Source organism: Toxotes jaculatrix, chromosome 15 (genome assembly GCF_017976425.1).
Source record: "Toxotes jaculatrix isolate fToxJac2 chromosome 15, fToxJac2.pri, whole genome shotgun sequence".
NCBI classification, from domain to species: domain Eukaryota; kingdom Metazoa; phylum Chordata; class Actinopteri; family Toxotidae; genus Toxotes; species Toxotes jaculatrix.
The window spans coordinates 11200643-11222490 of record NC_054408.1 but is presented as its reverse complement, the minus strand read 5'-3'; the positions used below and the strand labels follow the sequence as shown (position 1 = coordinate 11222490).

At 41.3% G+C, this 21848-nt stretch overlaps 1 protein-coding gene across 1 annotated transcript in view; it reads right to left on the bottom strand.

The window, feature by feature from the left end:
* The window catches only part of LOC121194724 (FERM, ARHGEF and pleckstrin domain-containing protein 1), a 50154-nt gene extending 39017 nt beyond the window's left edge, over positions 1-11137 (bottom strand). The window contains exons 1-2 of the mRNA XM_041057723.1: positions 10961-11137; positions 7509-7726 (exon numbers count right to left, since the gene is read on the bottom strand). Coding sequence (XP_040913657.1) covers positions 7509-7688 — 180 coding nt within the window. The 5' untranslated portion in view covers positions 7689-7726; positions 10961-11137. The remainder of the gene's footprint in view (positions 1-7508; positions 7727-10960) is intronic.
* Positions 11138-21848: the final 10711 nt, after the last annotated feature.

Below are 21848 nucleotides of genomic sequence, written 5' to 3'. Positions count from 1 at the left end.
TGGCCTTTCAAAGGCGAACTTCTATAGTGTTGAAATTCTTAGCAATGCACGTTCACAGAAACACCATCATCCAAGGATCCGAACCGCCAGCTCAGAGGGAGTAGACTGTACGCTGCAGCTCAAAAGTTCATGGCAGTCGTGGCAGCAAAGTGCCTTCTAGCAGCAGAGGGAGGGATGAAAAACGACACATAATTCCTTTCAATGGCAGGAGGCCACATAAAGTAGCTGCATGTGTCTTCTAAGACAGAATAACTACGAATTAAAGTGGGCTGACTCAATACTACTGGGACATCTGAGTTTAAGAACCGAAACAAGGAATGTTTCTATTTTAAAGCTCCCTAAAGTGAACAAATGTAATATGTTAGCAGAACAGACAGCAGTGACAAACATCAGATGTCTACTGTAGATGCTAGTAATTCCCAGCCTCTGTGCTCTATCAAAGCCCCTCTCTGACTGTCTCCCCAGTGAGGCTGCAAACACTTTCTCGGGTGACATGGGAGGCAAATTCAGAGAGGCGCTATTTATTTGTGCATCGTCTCTAATAATCCTTTCATTCAAAACTCTCTTTCTCGCATATTCCTCCCACTTTGCTCCTATAGCTCCTTTTAAAATCCATTCTCCACAACAGAAGCACAGTATATAAAGCTAAAAACAACCATCCGCATTAGAGGAGTGCTACAGTCACACAACTGTTAATCTAAATAGATCTCACTCTTACCCGTGCATGACTCATATTAGCGAAAGGGGAGTGACAGTAATGGATTTAGAAAACTCATTGACATGGTGTAAAATGTGGGAGAGAGTTAGATTTGTTGCTCTGGGCTGCACAGCTCCTGCCCCATTCTCCTCAATGCTCTAACAGCCAATCAAATCCCATTTGTATTCATATTTGGCCAATGACAGCTCATCAAGAAATATTGGAGCCAAATCATCCTCTGTGCCCAAATCATTCAACCAGCACCTCTGTCAGTTCTCCCCTAAAGCGCTGTGAGTCTGGGAAAGCAGACCGTGTCCCCACCACAGCTTCAAGTTTAACAGGATTTAGCACACTGCTTCGAGACTAAACTGTCCCCCTCCCTCTCTGCCTTCCTTTACAGTCCACATGTCATATTTGAAAAGACACATGTGAAACACGAGATAGCGAGAATGTTTGGTGGTATGTAATGTGCACAAATAATATGTGTGTTGAATGTCAATTAAGTCAACCTGTCTCACCGTGCAGGGGCAATGTTGCAGAAGTTGAAATCCATGAGTTTCTTCGTATGCATGTGAGCTAGAATTGCATGGTTACATTGTTTGTATTGCTGCAAGTTACGGCTTAAGTTAGTTAATTTAAGATTAGTACTTCCTAATAACAACAAAAACAAACAAACTGCCAACAATTCAGCAAGGGAAATGATGAAAACCCAGGAGGGTCGATGCCGCAAAAATATACAAAGTTAAAATGGCATAGCTAACATTTAAAATAACAAACAAAAAAGAAAGGAAAAAATCTAAGAATATGATTTAGATATAAATCTACCACATGATGAACAGAGAAGCATGTGCCCTTACCAGTGTTATATATATATCTGCAGTGCAGATGTAACTACTGATTACTTTCATTCGCAATTAATCTGCCAATCTTTTTCTCTATTAATTGCTTAATCATTTGGTCAATATCAAAATATATGTCAAAGTCAGAAAAAAGTGACAAACACAAATTAGAATTTTAAAGCTTAACTTTATGCCATTAAATTACTTTTATGATGAGTCACCAGTCAAAAACCCACAGATATTCAGATTACTATCAAATGACACAAAAGCATAACATCTTTGCAACTGAGATTCTGGCACCACAGAGGGTTTGGCATATTTGCTTGAAATGTGACTTAAACGAGTTGCTGATTGATTTTTTTTTTTTTTTTGGTCAACCGACCAATCAATTCACTGACTAATCATTTTAGCTCTGATGTGTAGCATTGGTGCTGGCTGCAGAGCTCCTCTGTGTTTGTTTAAATCAATGTGACTGACACATTTACTAAACTTTGCCCGAATTAACATTTTCTGCAGTGAGGAAAAATATCTGTGGAGAGTACACTCTTCACAATTTGAGCATGCAATCACAATTGACACACAGATCCATGTAGTTCATTCATTTTATTGTATACCAATGACAATACCATCAATGTCAAATTTAATAAGTACTCTGATCAGTCCGTGCAGCATTAGCCAATCCAATTAATTAAGTAATTGGCATTCAGATCAGTGCTGAAAATGTAGCTATTCATACACTTCTAATAGCTGCAAGGACTCTCCATGTGCATGTGGGCACAGATCCACAGGTGGCAACAAAGCAAAAACATCCCAGCTCCTCCTCAACACTGCTGGTCAGTCTGTCTTTGAAGAACCACACTGGAGCTGTTGAAGACAGAGCTGAAAGAAGCCCTTCATCATGTTTCTACTCATTAAGTCAGAACCTCATTGCCATTCAGCGGACAGCAAGGCACACTGGAGATGCTCTAATTGTTTCCCATCACAATGAATGGGTGACAGCATATGGGGAATAGAGTGGCGAGTGGTAGGATGATGGTAAGCCCTCTGGACTGGTGTGAGAGCCTTGCTCTAAAGCATGCAGGTCCTTCTTTTTGTATCATAGCCCCCCTTTAGCCTGGGTGGTCCCTGCTGCCCTGGTTTCTCTGTGCAGTTTCTGGCTGTAAACATGCTTTAGTTATGGGAATGGGGAAACAGAAAAAAACCATCTCCCTGAGCATCAGATGCTGTTTTGTGTAACCACAATTAGGTTAAATATAGTTGGTTACAAGCATCGGAAGCCAAAACAAATCTAGTCAGTACCCGATTCTTTATGATTTCATCTCATATCTCACTCTGTGCACGCCTCTGTATCTGCTCTGCTGTGACTAATGTTGGAAATGTTGTGATAAACTATGGATTCAGCCATGGGAATGATGCATTGAGAACATGGATATCACGGTCAGCTTCTCAGTAAGAGACGAATTACACCCTGTCACATGAAGTCTGTGGCTAATATCATTGTGACTCAGAGGGTCAACCTCAGACATGCTTCATTCCAGGATAAGGACAGGGCCTTACACTGCATATGTATTAAGGAAAGTCCAATAGCGGAATGTAAGGTTCAATGTTTTCTTATCTGAAACGTATCTGAAAGATCAAGAAAGATCAGAGTATTATGTGATAAAATAATGGATTATTACGGGATAACATCAACTGAGTACAAACACAGCTAGGAAGGGCGTTCAAAAACATGTTTATATTTATTCACTGACTCGTGATCTGAACTTGCTGATCAAACGCTGATGCCGAGATTATCAACACCCCCATATGCAGCTCTGATGCTCCCGACCTACTAACATGCTGTGCTCAGAAAACAATACAAGAACATTTCACTCTTTGTCCTGGTCCTAATGATATACAATGTCTTTTGAAACATGAACTTGTACTTACACACAGTGGTGCTAGCTAGCATCAACATGCTCGCAATGAAAATACTAACAAATGCATTTGCTAATTAGCACGAAACACAAAGTACAACTGAGGCTGATGTTACTGGGATTCATTGTGTGGCTTCATCATAGGAGAACCATGGATGTCTGTACAAAATACTAGAGCAATTTATCCAACAGTTGCTGGGACATTTTACCAGATTACAAAAAACTCAATCTCATGGCGGCACAGACTATGGATGTCTGTACAGCATTTCATGACGATCCATCCTGTAGTAGCTTGAGATATTTTAGTTCGGACCAATGTGGTGGACCCACCGAGTGTGGCTAAAAATGTGTTTTACTTGCCTGTGTATTAATTTGCTGTTGACTTTATTGGTAATTAGGAAAGCAAAACTAATACTTCATAGTCTCAGGAGACCGTGCTGGGAAAAAATCTCATATGGAGAGCAAATGAAAATGCCAAGAGATGAAGGGGTTTGTAATTAATGAATTCAGGCTTTTTCTGTGCACAGTAGCCTTTTGCAGAGACTGTAGCGATGGCTGTAGAGGACAGAGTGCAGTCCTCAGTGGCTCATTACAGTTAGAGAGGAAGAACAGAAGTAGTAGTGGAAACTGAGAGAGACAGTATGTGTCTGAATTTCTAATGGTGAATGCCTGAGTGGTAATGTCAGTACTGAATGGGAAGTGGAACGTTCCATATTAAGTTGTATTCGTTAGTATTCTAACAGTATGGTTTGACTAATGGAGCCTGACTGTTTCCTTCATTCACAGGAATGAGCATGACTCTGCTCCCTCCGCTGGGCCATTATCATCCCATCCCCCATCTTCTAACCCCTAAATCCATGCTACAATCGCACTCTTCCCAGGCAACTTCTGCAGAGCTTCCACCAAACATCAGCAAACATAAGCATCAAAACATTAGCACAGACAGTGTCGGTGTATGTTAGCCTGAGGACTACAAGACAGGCTGAGGGCTACAGTCTGGATTTCCTGCTCCACTGAATCCTGCACGGTTAAAACGGACAGAAGCAAGCCTTGAATTTTAAATTTGAAAACAATTTCTTAAAAATCAATAATGAAAAGGTGCGACCAGAGTGATATTTTGGATCAAGTGTGCTTTTTGAAATCAGTGCCAGTCTGTCGATGTTTGTGAAGTCAAACATCATCAGCATCAACACAAGTGTATTCACAGCCAGAGAGCAAAGTAGGCCACAGCATGGTATGTGACCCACGAGATGGCTCGATGGCCCCTTTTTGTTTCTCGACCATCTGATACTCTGCTTGCTGAGGTGGAAACCTACCCCTCTGAACCAGAGGAACTGAACTAAAGCCTTCAGTATCAGTGACAGGGTGAGGTTAGACCTTGTCTTAAAGAGACACATAAACATTTTTTGCCTTGAGTCACTTTGACTGTAAAATCATCTGAGATTAACTGCTACTTCTCCAACAATACTGTATGTTCCTGTTGCGAAATAAAAGACTAGGCAATTGCTTAACAGTTGTGTTTTGTAGACCATGCAGTTATCTCACTTTGTTGCTGTAGGGAAGAGATTAATATCAGCAGGATCTGAGCCAAGTTGACGTGTGGGTTTTTTTTTTTTTGTGTATCTTTTGTATCAGCTGGACTAAAAAAGCTGAGATTTGTGGGGATAGAAGTGCGTGAAGCAAAAAGTAATTACTGCTAAACTTAAAGAACTCGCTCCTCGCATCCAAACACCTTGGCACGTCAAATTCTTGTGAGGTATCTTTCCCTTCAAAGGGGACACGCCATCATCAACTAGATACAGCTGGGATATCATATACCCCATTCAGCCTTTAGAATCTTAAAGCACCCAGTAAAATATAATTTTCATATAATAGGAGAAAGAAAATGACTGTTACATTGGACTTGAGCATATTTCCTGTTTTGCACTGTTTTTTTTTTTTTTAAGATAACTGATCTTTCCAACCTGAATGTGAGGCAACTGAGGAAAATGTACTCCTTGAACACCTCTGGGCAAAAACAATATCAAGCCCACTGAGATTTATATCTCAAGTGCTGACCTGAGATAGAGGATTTAACGTGTGTTAAACTAAGCATGAATAAAGCCTTGTATTACTGGGGGTCTTTTGTGACCTGCTCCTGTGCAGCATCCCTTCTACCTGCTGCAGTGACAAAAAGGTTTATCTACCTCACCACCACAACAGCTCAACCATATCATCACAGATCTCTTAAGTCCACAACAAAGCCAACTGTGCATCAGAGCCAGTGTCATGTATGCATCACTTGTCCTGTTCAACATGTATTGAAACATAAAACCTGGAATCTCTCTTTAGGGCCTGTTTAGCCCTGTAACAGAGTTTCTGTTTTGCAATATCTGTATGTGCATCAAACTGACAGAAAGTGGAACAAGAAGAAGATGCAGACTTAGAAACAGACAGGATCAAATATGCCGTACATATAAATCTGTCAGTGTGCACACATTCCTCAGAATCTTGTCTTGTAAAACAAAAACAGATTAGGCTTTAATGCCTCACTTAACCCAAAGCACACAAAAAAATAATGGAGGTTAAATGAGGACAATCAAATGGGATCTCAATGCGAGAATCTGGTGAGCCTGAAGTATTTAGTACAACACATGACACCACTGGAAAGATTAGCAGTCATGCACAGGGGGCTCCGCCGCCAGCTTTAGGAACAACATTTACCTACAGCCTTGGGAAACAGCCAGAAGGACACATCTACCCTGCACTGCACACTCACAACCTGTCAGTGAAGCTCAGCAGCTTTACTGCCCAACCCCATTCATTCGCATTAAACGGGTCCTATGTGACTACTGCTGTATCTGTCTCCCTCCATCACTACCCGCTCCCCCCACCACCACTTTCCTCCATCTACTCATCTTGGTCCTCTGCTTTAGGCAGGAAGGACTGTGGTCACAGAATATGGCTAGTTCTTCTATTCTAAGACAAATAACAGTCTTTTCACTTACTCCACCCTGTGTTTCTGCCATTAAATCAACATCTGAGGACATCTTTCACAAATGCCACACTTTCGGAAGAATGCTGGGGGAAAGTGTGCAGAGTATCTTATCATCTTCTCATCTCTTTAGATTTTTCTTACTGTCAACAACAGAAAGACCAAGGCCAACAATGTGGTTGCCCATCTCTCTTTACTTACCTTGACTTACCTACCCTGTCTATATCATTAACATTAAAGAAAAGTACGAAATATATAAAGTATCACCTGCCTTATCCTTTACCAAGGTGAAGAGCAAAACATATACTCACAGTGCTTGCTAATTACAATAGGTGGAATGATATCTGCAGTTTGTCTGCTTTTGTCTTTATTCAGTTTTTTAAGCCTCAACATATCCCTAATTTTGCATTTTAGGTATTCTGAGCATATAATAATGGGTACTTAACAATCAGTTTCTAATTTTAGCTCAATTTTTACATAATCTGTGAAAATGGATTAGACCACAGTGTCTAAATTTAGATCCCTGTGATGAGAAAGTTAATTCTCTAAATCCTGAAACTATGAATGGAATTTAAATGGCAGCCCTTCTCATTCAAAAACATAAAAAAAAAAAAAAGTATTATTGTGTATCTTGTGTACTCGCCCGCTTTCCCTTCACTATCTAGGAAAGCACCAACAGTTCTCCCATGTCATCAACACTCCATTGTGCCAACATGGAAAGATCATGGCATTCATGGCTTCCAAAGAAAATCTCAGAGGTTGTCTGGAGGTCACAGTGAAAAAAAAACTGTGTTGCAATAGATGGCAGCAGTAGCACAGGTTTGAGATATTTGGATATTTGGAAGCAATGATCAGAAAATACCACAACAATAAACTGGAAGAACCGTGACATTATGAAGATCCCTCCAGTATTACCCATGTATTCAACATCATGCAGTTGCCATGCCAACCTGTTACCAGGCTGCTGCTGCTGCTATGACGAAAATGGGAGATGCTTCTTGGCTATTGTGCAATAATGAAGAGTCACATTTTGGCATTGGTATTCCCACCAAGAAATAGGCCTGGGCAAGACAACAACTCACCGAGATGTCAAAGAGCTCCTCTGTGTCGTCCAACATACGGACCCTGATGGTAACATGTCGTCCAGGGGGCATGGCCGGAGGTCTGTGCCCGGGGTCCAACGTACTGATGCCAAGAGTCTCTGGGGCTCCAAGACGCTGCCCTGCTCCAGAGGCCATCGGTTCTGGGTCTGGCTCTGCCATGGTACGCTGCACTGCTCACTGCCCAGCCTGTAGAGGAGCTAAGACAGAAAAGTCAGGGATACAAAAACATGTTCACATACTCAATCACTTGCACATGAACACAAAAAAATGCAGCTGAAGAATTGTTAAAAAATGATCCCAGTGGTAAGAAACCTCCTCTTACAGAGCATTAGTGGAGCAGTAGGTGAAATACAATGAATGCATCAGGGCCCAGAGGACAGGCGGCACAACCTTCTGTGTCACACTAACAGAGTAATTGCAAATGCAGTATTTGCACTTGCCGCTAATGGCTGATAATTGCTGCCAGTGGGAGAGCCAATTACTGTAAAAAAGATCTAAGCATGTTCTTGATTTCAAAGCACAAATCAGGCAGACTTAATTTGATTTGACAAATGAGTCACGAGGCCAGAATGTAAAATCAAAGAGTCAATACAATGACAATTGATTGAGGAAGTCGTAAAAGCAAGGCATCAGGACCAAAGACACACAAACACATATTAAGAGGGTTTTAAAAGCTCTCATGAAAAAAACTGTGATTCGAAAAAATATATATGTATATATCTGTACTAACAAACATATTGAGTTGGCTGTAATGTCGGTTGATACCTGAACGTCTCATGTAAACAAAGTTTAACTATAGATAATGGATAAATGGCTGAAATAGCTAGCTAAATGTTCAGATGAAACAGTTAACTGAAAATAATGGACAGCTAAATGGTCTAGAACAATCTGCAAGCTCACTCAGTCGTCTGCCCTCGTCCCAGGTGGAGGACTGTGTTTAGACAAAGTCGCGGACTCATTCACTGTAGGTTGACACATGAGCAGGTCACTCTCCACCCCCCATGTATCCACAGCCAGATCCCTCCAGGCCCTGCCGCCCTGCTTAATTCTCTCTTCATTGCACATTCCAGCAGGCTGATGTCATCCTGAGACCTCACCAAGTGGTTCATCAGAGCACTGAGGCCAGTGGGCAGTTGTTCAGCCGCCGCAGAGGTGAATGACTGCTGCCAAGTTTAAGCTAAAAGCTGAATAAGGCATTTCAAAGGAGTGGGTAATGCAATCGAGCAGATGCATGGAGAAAATAGGCCAAGGACAGCGGCTATACTAAATTGTGTCTGCTTGATGCTTAGCAGAGACACACTGAAAAGTTTCCAGTCAAACACTGCAGACTGTAGTTGGAGCTGCAACTAACGATCACTTTCATTACGGATTAATCTGTCAATTATTTTTGCAAAAAAAAACTGCATGTGGCAAATGTTTGGCAATTTTGCTTGATGAATGATTTGAAACAGCTCGATAATCAAAACTTTTTCCAATTATTTTCTGTCGATCGATTAACAGAACAGAACAGAGTAATTTCAGCATTACAACCTAGGGCTTTGTTTTGATAGCTGGTTGCTCTGATTTTTCTCACTAAAGAGCAAATGTAATGTAATTTAACTAATTCTAATTTAACTAATCAGGAAATATGTAATCTATCTGAGTTTTAAAAATATTAAGGTCAATGTTTTATTTTTGTGAACTTCATTACTTACTTACATTCAAGAAGCAGATTCAGAGTTAATAAGACGCTGTTAGACCCCAACCATAAAGTCACTGAGTTCAGAGAGCATGTTTTCATCATTTGCACCTGTCTGTGCACTGTCATCACAGAGCAGTGGGTGCGAGATATTAGAGTTTTCCAGCTTAAGTAAAGACTAACACTCCCTTGGGTTGATGGAAACCAGACCTAATGCTGTCACTGGGGGCGTGAATGGAAACAGGCATATTTTTCAATTCGAGTCCAGTCGTTTATGACACTTGAACCTCACACAGTCATCACTCAGTGGCCCTTGCCTTGATTATTGGCAAGTGTTTCATGTCGAGTCTGTAAATTCACGTCTTATATGACCTGCACATGCATGCCACGTAACCGGACACTCTTCAAACAAAGCACCAGTGAAACAGAGGCCAGTGAAAGAGTAGACAGTGATTATTTCAGCCCACATGTCCCCTCCCCTGCACCGGGGATCATGAATCAACCAGTCATGAGTCTAGATCTGAGTATTCTTCTGAAAAGGTAACTCTGGTCCAAACAAACACACAAATAAGGCACCAGTTGTACAGCTGGCACCTCGTTCCCAGGGCCAGAGCATGACATAAAGCACAGTCGCCCAATATAAAATACCAGAGGGACATTTGCAGACCTCTGAGTGTTTCTCAGGGTAAACCCCCCCACCCCTGCCTTTGAACTTGTTTGCTAGAAATTCCCCACAAGAGTGTAACATGGAGCTGTGACTGCTGGCTCACAGAGTCTCTGGGGTTGTAACAGTGGCTCCTCTGTGTGCAGGGGCACACAGGGCCTCTCATTGCGGTCCAACACTGCACAGCTGGAATCCTTTAGTGACAGCTGAATGGCCAGAGGCCCGGGCTGATACAGCCAGCTGTTTACCTGAAGGAAGCTCCAAAACAAAAAAAAAAGAAAAGAAAAGAAAGGAGCTCAATTTCCTCTCTGTTTTGTAACACAGACACTGATACCTGGGTGTGGCTGGTAGTGCGTGAATCAATATAAGTTGCCACTGTATTATTGGCAACGTGACATGTGTTCATCAAGTGAAAAGAATGACAACCAACAGGATGCGTGCATGTTGTAACCAGAGATGGGCTGCCATTTGAAAGCCCCTGGAAAACAGCCTGAATGATTCCTGAAAAGATGAAGTGCAGAAAATGGTGAAATCCAGGACTGAGTGAGGTCTTTCCCACCGACGTAGACTCACCTCACACGGTCTGGCAGTGGTGTGTTCTCACCACTAATGTAATGTAGGTTAATGGAGCAGGTTGCTGTAATCCTCAGGACATGATCAGCCAGTGCGGTGTAGATGTGGCATTAATGCACCGCCTGGACTCACCTGGACAGCCTCTGGAAACTAAGTGGCAGATCTGAAACGCACACTCCCAGGCGACATTTTTGACCAGTTAAATGTCTCACACAGGCATGAAGCGTTTTACAGCTACGAAACACGAGCGACTGCGGTGTCTGCACACATACATCCATACAGCGAAGGTATATATTGTGCAATGCAACCCACACTGGAGGACAGACAGGACACTTACTGGCTGCAAATGAAGATTTTCGCACTGAGTGATAGTTATTTCCCTCCCTCGAAATCCACAGGATCACGAAACAACACGGCAAAGATACTCCCAGTACTTAACCCTAATCTCCTCAAACAAGTTGAATCACTTCCCTTAAGAGCACACGACCAGAGAGGACTCGGCTGCACGATTCTTACCCCTTCTCTGGAAAATGCGGGCTTATCCACAACGTTATGTTCGTGCCGGCTGAAAGGAGATATTACATCCACGTCCAGCGGTAGTGCCAAAATAAGAGTCCCAGATGAGTTTTAGATGCTGCTCGTACCGGAGAGGAGGCTTTTTGCGGTCGCCATGGCGGACGACTGAGTGAGTGAGCAGGGTGAGAGACGGGATTACATTGAACCGAGCGGCGGATCCACTCCCGGTGCCTTTACTCAGACAATGAAGGAGGTGCAGCACCTCCACCTTCCCGGCAGTGCGATAACCCGGTAGAGCAACATCACCATCTAGTGGTGGAAACTGGAACTTCTGTAGATACATGTGATTCAGTGATTCCCAAGCTTTTTTTTTTTTTTTTTTTTTTGCCAACTTGAGGCAATTTCCACTTGTGACTACATGTCACAGGGGTGGAAGAAAAACCCAAATCATTTACTTAAACAAAAATACCAATACTACAATGTAAAAATTCCCCATTACAAGTGAAGGTCCTACATTTAAAAATCTATCAAGTAAAATGTAATTAAAAAGTAAAAATATTTGTTTTGCAAAACACTTGTGGCTGTGACTGAGTTATCACCACGTGAGCTGCATTTTAGCGCTGTAGCTGCTCAAGGTGGAGCTCATGTTAACTCCTTTATATACATGGCTGGGCCCAAAGGGTGACAGAATAAATCTGAGGAAACCTGAGATGATTAATGGGGAAGGAACGAAGAAAGAAAAACAAAAGTTTGCTAAATTTGAATTCAGCTCTCAAACCATTCTCTAGTCTCTCTCTTTATCTCTCTCTCTCTCTCCCTCTCTCTTTTGTGAAATAGTAGATAATTTTACCTCTTTGTGCCTCAACAGTTGTTTAATGAAGCCATCTGAGGAGTTTAGAGGGGAAATGTGTCCCTAGTGGAACTGCTAACAACTTGTACCCAGTTTTGTGTGAGGAGTTGGAAACCACTGGCATAACTTTTAACATATTTTATAAACCTGACATATGTTTTTAAGTAAAATTGTCATTAAAAAAGTAACTAGCAGCTTAACAATAGCAGGCACACTCCACACTGAAATGTAGTGGAGTAGAATAAAATGGAAGTAGTCAAGTAAAGTATATGTACAAAACTGTACTTATGTGCAGTACTTAAGTAAATGTACTTCATTATATTGCATCATAGCACTTTACAGGTTATGGCCCTAGCGTTTTCCCTTTAAGAAGGCTTCTAACAGGCAATATATAATGACACAACAACACAAGGCATAAATCAACATAAGATTTAACACAACACAATATTTACTTCTCTGACATTAAGTTATAGAGGGATGAGAGCAGAGAGAATTATATGGACTATTTTTGCAGTCTATTTGTAGTTTCATAACATTCAATATTTCTATTCTTGCTTGATGAATGTGACACTTGCATTACACTCTAAAATGTATAGTTTCTTTCCTGTCATTTTAACCATTATGTTCAAAAGTTGCAACAAATGGAGTGACAATGGTCTAAGGAGGTAAGAAGTCAGGGCCCTGCAACAGAATCCACTGGAGCTGCCAGACAGTTTCACTCAACGACACTTTTGCAAAACATTTGAAAAACACTTTTTTTTTTTCCTTTTTAAAGTACAATACACTGACTTTGGCTCATTTGCATTAGTGAAACACTTTTGCACACTGTTGTTAAGAGGAGAGATGATGGTTGGACATGAGGCAAACATGACAGGCAGCAAGATCACAAACTCTGTGGGGCTTGAAAGGTAAAAACACACAGTTTTAACTGCCAAACTTATTCCAGGTGTTGACCTGGAATAAGTTTGGCAGTTAAAACTCCTCCTTCCCCTCACAGCACAACAGCACTGTCTAAAACTCTGCCACAAAAACAGAAGTTGAAAATGAGTTTAAGCTGCCATCTTGTCACCAGGCAAAGGAAGCCAATGACATTAATTTGGCATCAACATGCAGATTTTGCTGCCCAAAAGGAAAACACTGAGACACAGTGTCCACACAGAGAATTTATTCCATGTCTGTAATAGCCAACAAGAGATCTGTAAGGCTAATCAACTCGTGGATTGTTCCACAGCTGAATTATATACCACCAGAAAACTGGTGACATGTCTTAGCCTGAGGATTGATACTGTTTGAAAACTAAACTGTGCCAAGATTTCAAAAATGGATTAATCCAGGGGCGGAGTGTAGAAACTTTTGAGTTTGGGAGAGAGTGACTGGGACACAGTTTAAAAAAAAATGGGGGGCACATTTGTGGTTGTTGTCCAACTGTTTGTGGTTGTTTTGCATCTCTTCATGTTTATCTTTCATCTCTTTTTGTTTTGTGTGTTTCATTTCCTTATGGTTGTTTTGTGTCCCTGTGGTTTTGCATCTCTTTGTAGTTGGTTGCATCTCTGTGGTCATTTTGCATGTCTTTGTGGTTGCTTTTCATCTCTTTGTGGTCCTCTGTATCCCTGGAGTTGTTTTGCGCCTCTTTGTGGTGATGTTTTTGTGTTTCTTTGTAATCACTTCATGCAGAGGATGTGCACCAGAGGCTCTGGGCCTGTGCTGAACAGGTAACTCAGTAAGTTATCCATTCATGATACTAACAAGCCAATTACTATCACTTTCTTATTCTGGTGGAGGGGCAGGGGAACCAAGGGAGGCCAATCAGATTTTGAGGTGGGCCCGTGTTAGACCTGGCCATCCCCTTGCCCCCAATCCTGGATTAATCAATCAATGCGTGAGCAGTCTTTTGTCTACATTATGTAATCATAAAGATGTAGGGTCTATCTCCTCCTATGGCTTAGTGTTCATTGATTTGTATTCCCTGGTTCTCTCCGTTTTCATGGATGGTGGCCTGGGGATTTGGCTGGGACTGGTGCCTCCACATCGCTCACTCCTCCATGTATGAAGCTGCGCGCAGGGACAGGGATAAAAGACAAGCAGTGTGGTGGAAGGCTGAAACTGGGATTTTTTTTTCGTGTCTCTATTTCATGTCTGCTACTCGCCCACCTTCTCACTGGCAGGAAGAGAAATCTCCTACGCCTTTGTGGTGTGGGACTGCAGATGTAGAAATCACACTCTTGGCAGCTTCAGAGGCCCTCTGGAGGCACTAACTTGGAACTAAGGCAAAGATGAACATTTCAGCAAGAGCGTGAAAACGAAAGAGAACTACAGCGAGAAAACGAAAACAGGCAAGACACAATGCTGGTTTGGATTAGTTATGTAAGCAATCAAGATTATGTGCCATGTTCTTAGTGATCTCTTATCCAGTTATGTAATAGCAAATGAAATCACTAGTTAACTTTACACTGAACACTACAGAAGAATGATTAGAATACAATTAATTTACAGTGCAGTATATTTTCTTGAAAGAACTTGGTTTACATTCAGCTGACTGTACATTCATAAAATCAGAAAGTTTTTTATCTTTCAAATAAAATTTAGCTGTCCTGTTTTCTTCTACATTGTCTACTTAAGGTTAAGGGATCAACTTAAAGCAGGTTCCACCTTCATGCCAATATCAGGGTAGTTGATTTTGAATTTTGTGGAACATATTCCCAAATAAAAGAAGCAATTAAATAATCAAAAACCAACTAACACACAATAATCCTGGGCCTTTCTGGACCCGTGGAGTTCTGAGGCCACTGGGCTGTTGCCCACTCTGCCTAGCTGGTGGTAATACGGCCTTGGGTGAAAGTTTTTTTGGCATCCAAAAAGATTCTTTCACAAATGTATAGCAAGAGAGGACAAACAGGGGTGTGGGGGGGGGGGGGGTCAATGAGAACTTGTGGCCAAATACAGAAGACAGGCTTCACTAGCACTACTATTTTTCTACATCTGTAGCTTTTCTGTGCAAATACTCATGTCTTATCCACATTTCAGCATTTCTAATAAATGTCTCTGACACAAACTGTATAAAAAAGGATAAATAAATACTAATACTACCTGTTATGTTTCTAGTGTTACTGCTGGGAGATAAAATGTTGAGTTCTGTTTCAAGACTTGATCCTGAGATATGAATGAAGCGTTTTGGTTGCATCAGTGCATTTTGGATGTGGAAACAACTGTTGTGCTGAGCTTCATGTTGGTAAACAGAAACAGAAACAGTGTGAAGAACTCTGAAAAAGAATCAGAATAGAGAGATGTGGGTTACCATTTGCTAAAAAAAAACCCCAAAAACATAAACCACTAGATAAACCGATCAATATCCTCACTTGTAAGTACATATGGAAATTTGTCTGAAAGGTCATGCATGTTGGTGATATCATTTTGCATCATTATATACATACTGTAGTGCTTTTATTCAGTTAGTTAGACTGTTAATGCATTCTGCGCAATCTCTCACCCACTGTTGTTTACATTTAAAATACATTCAATATCATATTACTGTCTTTACAACAACATCCACAAAAGTAGTGCAATCTGAAAGAAATTGGTGGGTAAATATATAAAAGATGCCTTTGGTCTCAGCAGGTTCTGCACTACAGTGAATCCATGATCATTTTTTATTAAAAGACACCAAACAAAAATCCAAAAGGATCCAAAAGCGCGCACGCACGCACACACGCACACTGTACAGACACTGTAACTGACACTTTGTTTCTAAATTGACAAACTAATCCTGAACTTTTACTGGTTAAACTACTTTTGTTTTGTTAAAGTACTATTTCTAAAGTCAAAAATGAACTATTTACTTACCTGTATATCATTCAGTGTGTATATATACATGTGTGTACAGTGTGTACCTGACAGCCACCTGAAACACATTTTTATCATATCTTTCCCTGAGGGCATATTCACCTTAAGAACGGATGGAAGATGGAAATGAGATTCTGTTTCTATTTTAATCTCTGCAGCAGCAGCTGCATCTCCTGCCCTGTCACTGTTTCCCACTAACTTTGAATACCAGGTCGTTAGTGCCAGAGTAAGACTTTTACATATCTCCAACCACCACCGTTAAAGTCAGTCTGGAGTGAGTCTGGACCCCACACCTCCACACAGTGGCGGTTCTACATTGAATTACTCCCTGGGTGACCCTGGGTTTTTTTTCACGTGGTTGTGCCACCCCCCGTGTGATGCCGCTCCGGGCAGCTGTCCGGTTCGCCCGTGCCAAAAACCGCCACTGCCTCCACACAAACTCACACAGCACACACACAGCTGTGTGTGTAGTGCATTAACTACAGTCTAATTGCCATGTGCTTCAAGGTTTGGCTCACATAAAATCCTGCTGACTGCTCTGTTTGAACTCCATTTGCAAATGCCCCAGTTGTGTATTATTTCATTACTATAGGTGCTTTGATAAAGACGAGAAAGAAAAAGTGTGTGTGTGTGTGTGTGTGTGTGTGTGAGAGAGAGAGAGAGAGAGAGAGAGAGAGAGAGAGAGACGGGCTATATGTAGATTATAAAGTCAAATGACGTGATCACAGCAGTAATCTACTGAAATCAGCAACATTTGTGTTATTTGTGTTAATTTTTCTGTTGGTTGAATCACATTCCTAATTAGCCTTTAACAGTCTTTAAATGAAGAGTGCACTCTTTACTCCTATAGTTCCCATGAGCCCATTTTCTCTTTGGAAAAGATTGGATATAAATCGCAGAATTTCAAAGCCTTATATGAGACCAACATACTTTATTGACTTCTTCAGTCTTATAAAAATTGTATCACTTGAAAGATATTCCAGACCTATATAGTACAATGATTTTTGCTTTTACATTCTAGCCTATTGAGCTCACTCTGACATATTTCTTTCCCAATTCAGTCAACCAATGATGTAATATTTTACATTCATCATTATCGTCAGCAGGTGCGATAATAATGGCTATATTAAAATATTTTATACTTTGGTGTCTTTCCAACAGAGGTGATCTCAGACATCCTTGGTAACGTGGGGGGATGACGCAGCTGATCAAGCTGGTGGAGGGAATCTGTTTTGTACAAAGAGACCATCCAAGACTCAGGAATCAAACTTCCTCCCCTTAGACATGAGCATCATGGAGCTCCTGCTGAGCCTTCCTCCTCCACCAGAGGAGGAAACCAGTGGGGGGGGGGGCTCATCACATGCTCTATAAAAAAAAGAAAGAAAAAAAAGACAACAGGCAAAGACAAACTGCTCTCCTCGCTGCCACTGAATGATGTATAAAGGCAGCGGGATTACACTGATTTTTATTACTGCCACATTTCTGTTTGTATAAGTTAGGCTAGAAATAATTTCCTCCAGGGAAATACACAGTGGAGATCCTCTGCCTGACTGCTATCGCATGCCCATAAAAAGATTTTGTCAGATGTACATACTATATTTGGTTGTGTTTATGAAATACTATTTTGTCTTTCATTTTATTGTATTTATAGCCCAGTCAGATGAAAACAGTCATCAGTGGAAGCACACTGCCATGTGTTTTTTTTTTCTGTTGACATTAACTCGCAAAAAATATTGTCAGCCTGGGAGTAGGTTGTCTGATCCCATGTGTAGGAATACACAAAATCCTTCAGCTGTTGTATAAACCCATCTAATTAGTATTTCAACTTCAGAGGACTACATAATAGAGACAGATGGTAGAGCTTTGGGCCCCGGAGTCAGTGAGAACAATTTCACCATGATTGTCAAAAAAGTAACTGCAAGAAAACAGAAATATCCATCACAGACAATTTACATGAAGCAGTGAGTTACTCCTCGTCAGCTGTTCTCCCTCCCAGAAGGACTGCTTGTAAAAAGTATTTTTCTCTTTTAAGTTAATCAGGTGGATAAACAGAGATAATGCAAAAAAACATTGGGTTGGGATTTCTTGTACAACTTCGCCAGCAAAATAGCTTGACCCCTGGGAACAGGGGAAAATGACAACATTTTTATAAAAAGCACAAAGGAGGCAGGAGGGTTTCACTGATGACCATGGTCTCAGACTCACAATGATCTGACTGATATCAGCTTGATAAACTTTAATATCATTACTAATCATTATCACTAGTGGTGGAAGAAGGATTCAGATTATTTACTTAACTTATTTACTTACTGCTACCACCCAAATGAAGGTGGGTAAAATGGTGCTTGCGGTGCTCGCACTGAAAGATTAATACCATTTCAAAAAAACGGAGAAACCGGTCTCTTCAGGAACAATGTCCCAGTTACTCTGTATAATCCACACACCCCATTCTCAACAGTATAGACTGAGAATGCCTACTTTCTACTAAGAAAAAGCTCCTTATCTGCTCTGCCACTGTAGATACCTCAAAGGGACAAGTGACACAATCTGTTTCCTTTTCTTTGATATGCGTGAAGTCACCCTTTAACATCAGTTGCCAATAGTGGAAGCATGGATTATGACATGAACATGTTTTCAGTGGAAGAATTTATCCTTGTTGTTTATCCCCCTACACCACACACACACACACACACACACACACACACACACACACACACACACACACACACACACACACACACACACACACACACACACACACACACACACACACACACACACACACACACACACACATTCTTCTGTTTGAGCTGCAAATTGGACTGTGAAATTGACAACTCCTGTTGCCATCTGGTTGCCATGACACCTAGTTATTAGGCCTTCTGACAGTCCTAGCTCATCTTTTTTTTTTGTTCCATCTTCCCTCTCCTGCACATCAACATTGTTTCTAGTATGAAAAGGCATGAAACATCAGAGGGGGGTTAAGAGCGTGGGTTGATAACAGCTCGGCTCTCTTCAGCGGTGGTGACTTCCACCAAGGTACAGCACAAGCAAGAAATAATCTTTCACCACGTTCAGTCACGAGCACGTCCGCTAGTCTCCCAGACTCCAGGAAAAAAACACTCAGACAGACATGGACATTATCAGGGCAGTGACGATACCTTGAACATGATTACTTTATGCATGTAAAGGTTTCCTCTGAATGCATAAATACTCCTGTTTACTTCTCACCTTATTGATTTGCACATTTTCTCAGCGCTTCAAAGGTACAAAAGCCTTTTTCCACACAGTTCTGCCCCTGTCTGGACCACATTGAGACTGTAATGCTCCACTGATCAATGAGAGGATTAAAACAATTTAAAGGCAGCTTTGTCTGGTCTGTGCATTGGAATCTCCTTCATCTTCAAAACTGCTGGGCTGACAGGGTGTTCCTCTACTCCTCAACATAACAGCCACATGGACTCATATCTCCCAGAGTAAAAGTGCACAGGGCAGGCATGGCCTTTTTGTCATGGACAGCTGCTGTATCCCACACGGATACCCCTGGGTCTGTGCTGCAGTCTGAAAGCGGTGTGGGTAGGGATGGTGGCGTGACTCATGCAGCTCTCCCCCCTCCCTCTTTCATCTTGACATTTGACATACTGATGTAGAGGCTCTCAGCTGGAACAAACATGGTGTGCTGTGTCACAGCTGCAATGTCTGCGCCTCTGAGCCCCTGGCATACAGAGCTGAGAACAGGTAACAATGAGTCAGCGCCTATTTAATTCATACACCTACACTGTGAAACTCCGGGGGTTGTTTTCAAGCTGATTTTATTTTTATTTTCCAGCCTGTTCCCTGTTGAGAATTCAACATCTCATGGTGCTACCCAGCATTACTGGAAAGTCATTTCTTGTTTCGACTCTGCAAGGAAAAAGAGGGGTTAGCCAGTGGCTTACTAAAAACACCAGTCCAAGAGATAAAGCTGCACAACAGCTATTAGGATGATTCCCGTAAAGCAAGCAGTAATCCATTCTCATTAAACCGCTTCCACTGGACAACAGGGATATTGCACTGCATTACCCCAAACACAAATGATGCTGCTGAAGACTGAGTGATGCCTGAGGGATTCTGGTTCCTAATGAACCCCACTGAGACCTCTCACCATCATGTCCTTTAGACATCTGCCCTGCCTCATCAGGGTGGATGAAGCACCTAAGCAAGCAAGACAGCACAAACAGACCACACAGACTCTGTCTTTACCAGCTCGCTTACATCAGGTGGCTGGAGGTGGATGTTGACAAGCGCCTCAGAGGACGTGTTGGCACACACTTCCCCAGATCTATTAAGTGGTGTTTTCCCCAAAAGGCCCTTTTCCACACTGCATCAGTGATTCAAAACAATCTCTAAAATTAGTCTGGAGGCAAACCAAAGAGAAAAAGAGACAAAACATAGTGAAGTCTGTCTTTTTTTAATCATCTCCTAAAACCATTTTATCTTCAAATCTAATTTGTGGTTCCTCGCCCTCCCTGACATGAGGGATTAACTCTAAATCCATGTTATATTTTGTAAATTTACTTTCTTTTACTATTCTGTATTAGGTTTTCCCATTTCTTGTAGAATCTGTTTTATTTGATGATACTCTGGATAGCGACTTTCAAATAAAAGCCAGATTTACCGTCTGTTCTGTGTTTCTTCAGATTCTGAGATCTAACTTTGAATTACAGATAAAGGCATATCTCTAAAGATAAACTGTCTACAACAAAAGCCTGATGTTCTCTTGGAAGGAGGTTAATAAAAAAAAACAACTTACACCTCGGAATTGTCACATCCCTGAAAATGCTCCAAAAACTTGTTGTTTTGCTCCAGAGTTATTTGATGTGTGGTAAGACCCCTCTCTTCATTTCATATTACAGTGTGTTATAAAACCATCTCTCTTTATGACTTCTAAATGCTAATTAGGGGACTTAAAGTCAAGTGTTACCACTTTCTCTGTTCTCTCAACTTGGGTTAAGATAGTGACCATGAAAAGAAACAAATCTTCCACAGATAAACTCTCTTGACAGGATTGTTCCTGAATTTTTGGATTAAAAAATTCTTTCTTGGCTCAAAATAAACAACTGGAACTGCATAGTTAAAAGAAAGTATATTAAAGTCATGTTGGTGTTTTAAAATTGTCCAGTCCCCCTTTCCAAACTGAGATCCTCTGCGCCTCTAACCTCTGCCCCACAATTTATTTTCTCAGGGGATTTTTTTTGTCTTTAAGTGTATTTCTGAAAAAACAAAGAAACAAAAACGAAAAAAAAAAACAGGGTTTTTGTCCATATTCTAAACTAAATTGGTATCAACTGTTGCACAGTAAAAACATTTTAACAGAGAAACAACTGTTATTTTGCTGGCCTCTCCCATGAGTCTTAGCAAATGTAGAGCTCTAAGAGCCTCATGGGAGCTGTAGCTGTTGAATGATGACAAACCAGTTTAGTTATCTTCAGCACAAGCTTTTGAGAGACAATTATACCTCGCCTGAGATGAAAAAAAAAAGGATCCAAACAAATAGTTGATTAGAAGTATGTAACACCCGAGTGTGATCCACATAGTCGGTGCTGAGTGCACAGTCAGAGAACACTAAATACACAACTCCACTCCTCGTTATCAAACTAAAGGAGGACAAAAAAGGTAGAAAGCTCAGTTGCGGTAAATTTAAATCCAGCCTTTGTAACATCAGGCTGAAAAACTGGATCAGGCCATAGAGTAAAGACCGGTTCACATACAGAGCTGCAGTCAGCCATCTACAGAGACAAGGGTACTGACATTTTCAGACCAGGCCAGGCCCTAAAGACCACACAGCTGAAGCAGCCACCACCAGACCCAGTAAAACCAAACATCTGTATACCTTGTCTGAACCTTTTGAATTAAGCGCAGCAGTGGACATCTTTGGACATTTCTTTTGAGGTTTCTTGAGTCTGTCATTCCTGCAAACCCCTCAAAAGACTGCGTGGTAGGAAGAAGACAGTGCTGCCTGAGGCTACCCAGCTCAAGAAGAAGCTCTCCTCAGTTATGTTCAATGTCAGAACCACAGTGAGCAGCATGACGGCTCCATCTCAATCTGAAGCTCTTCTGTTCATGAGTTGCCTACAATCCGAACAGAATTTAACATCTGCCACAACTGTTCATCAGAACAGCTGAAGCTGTGGTAGTGTTTTGTTTTCACAATGATGA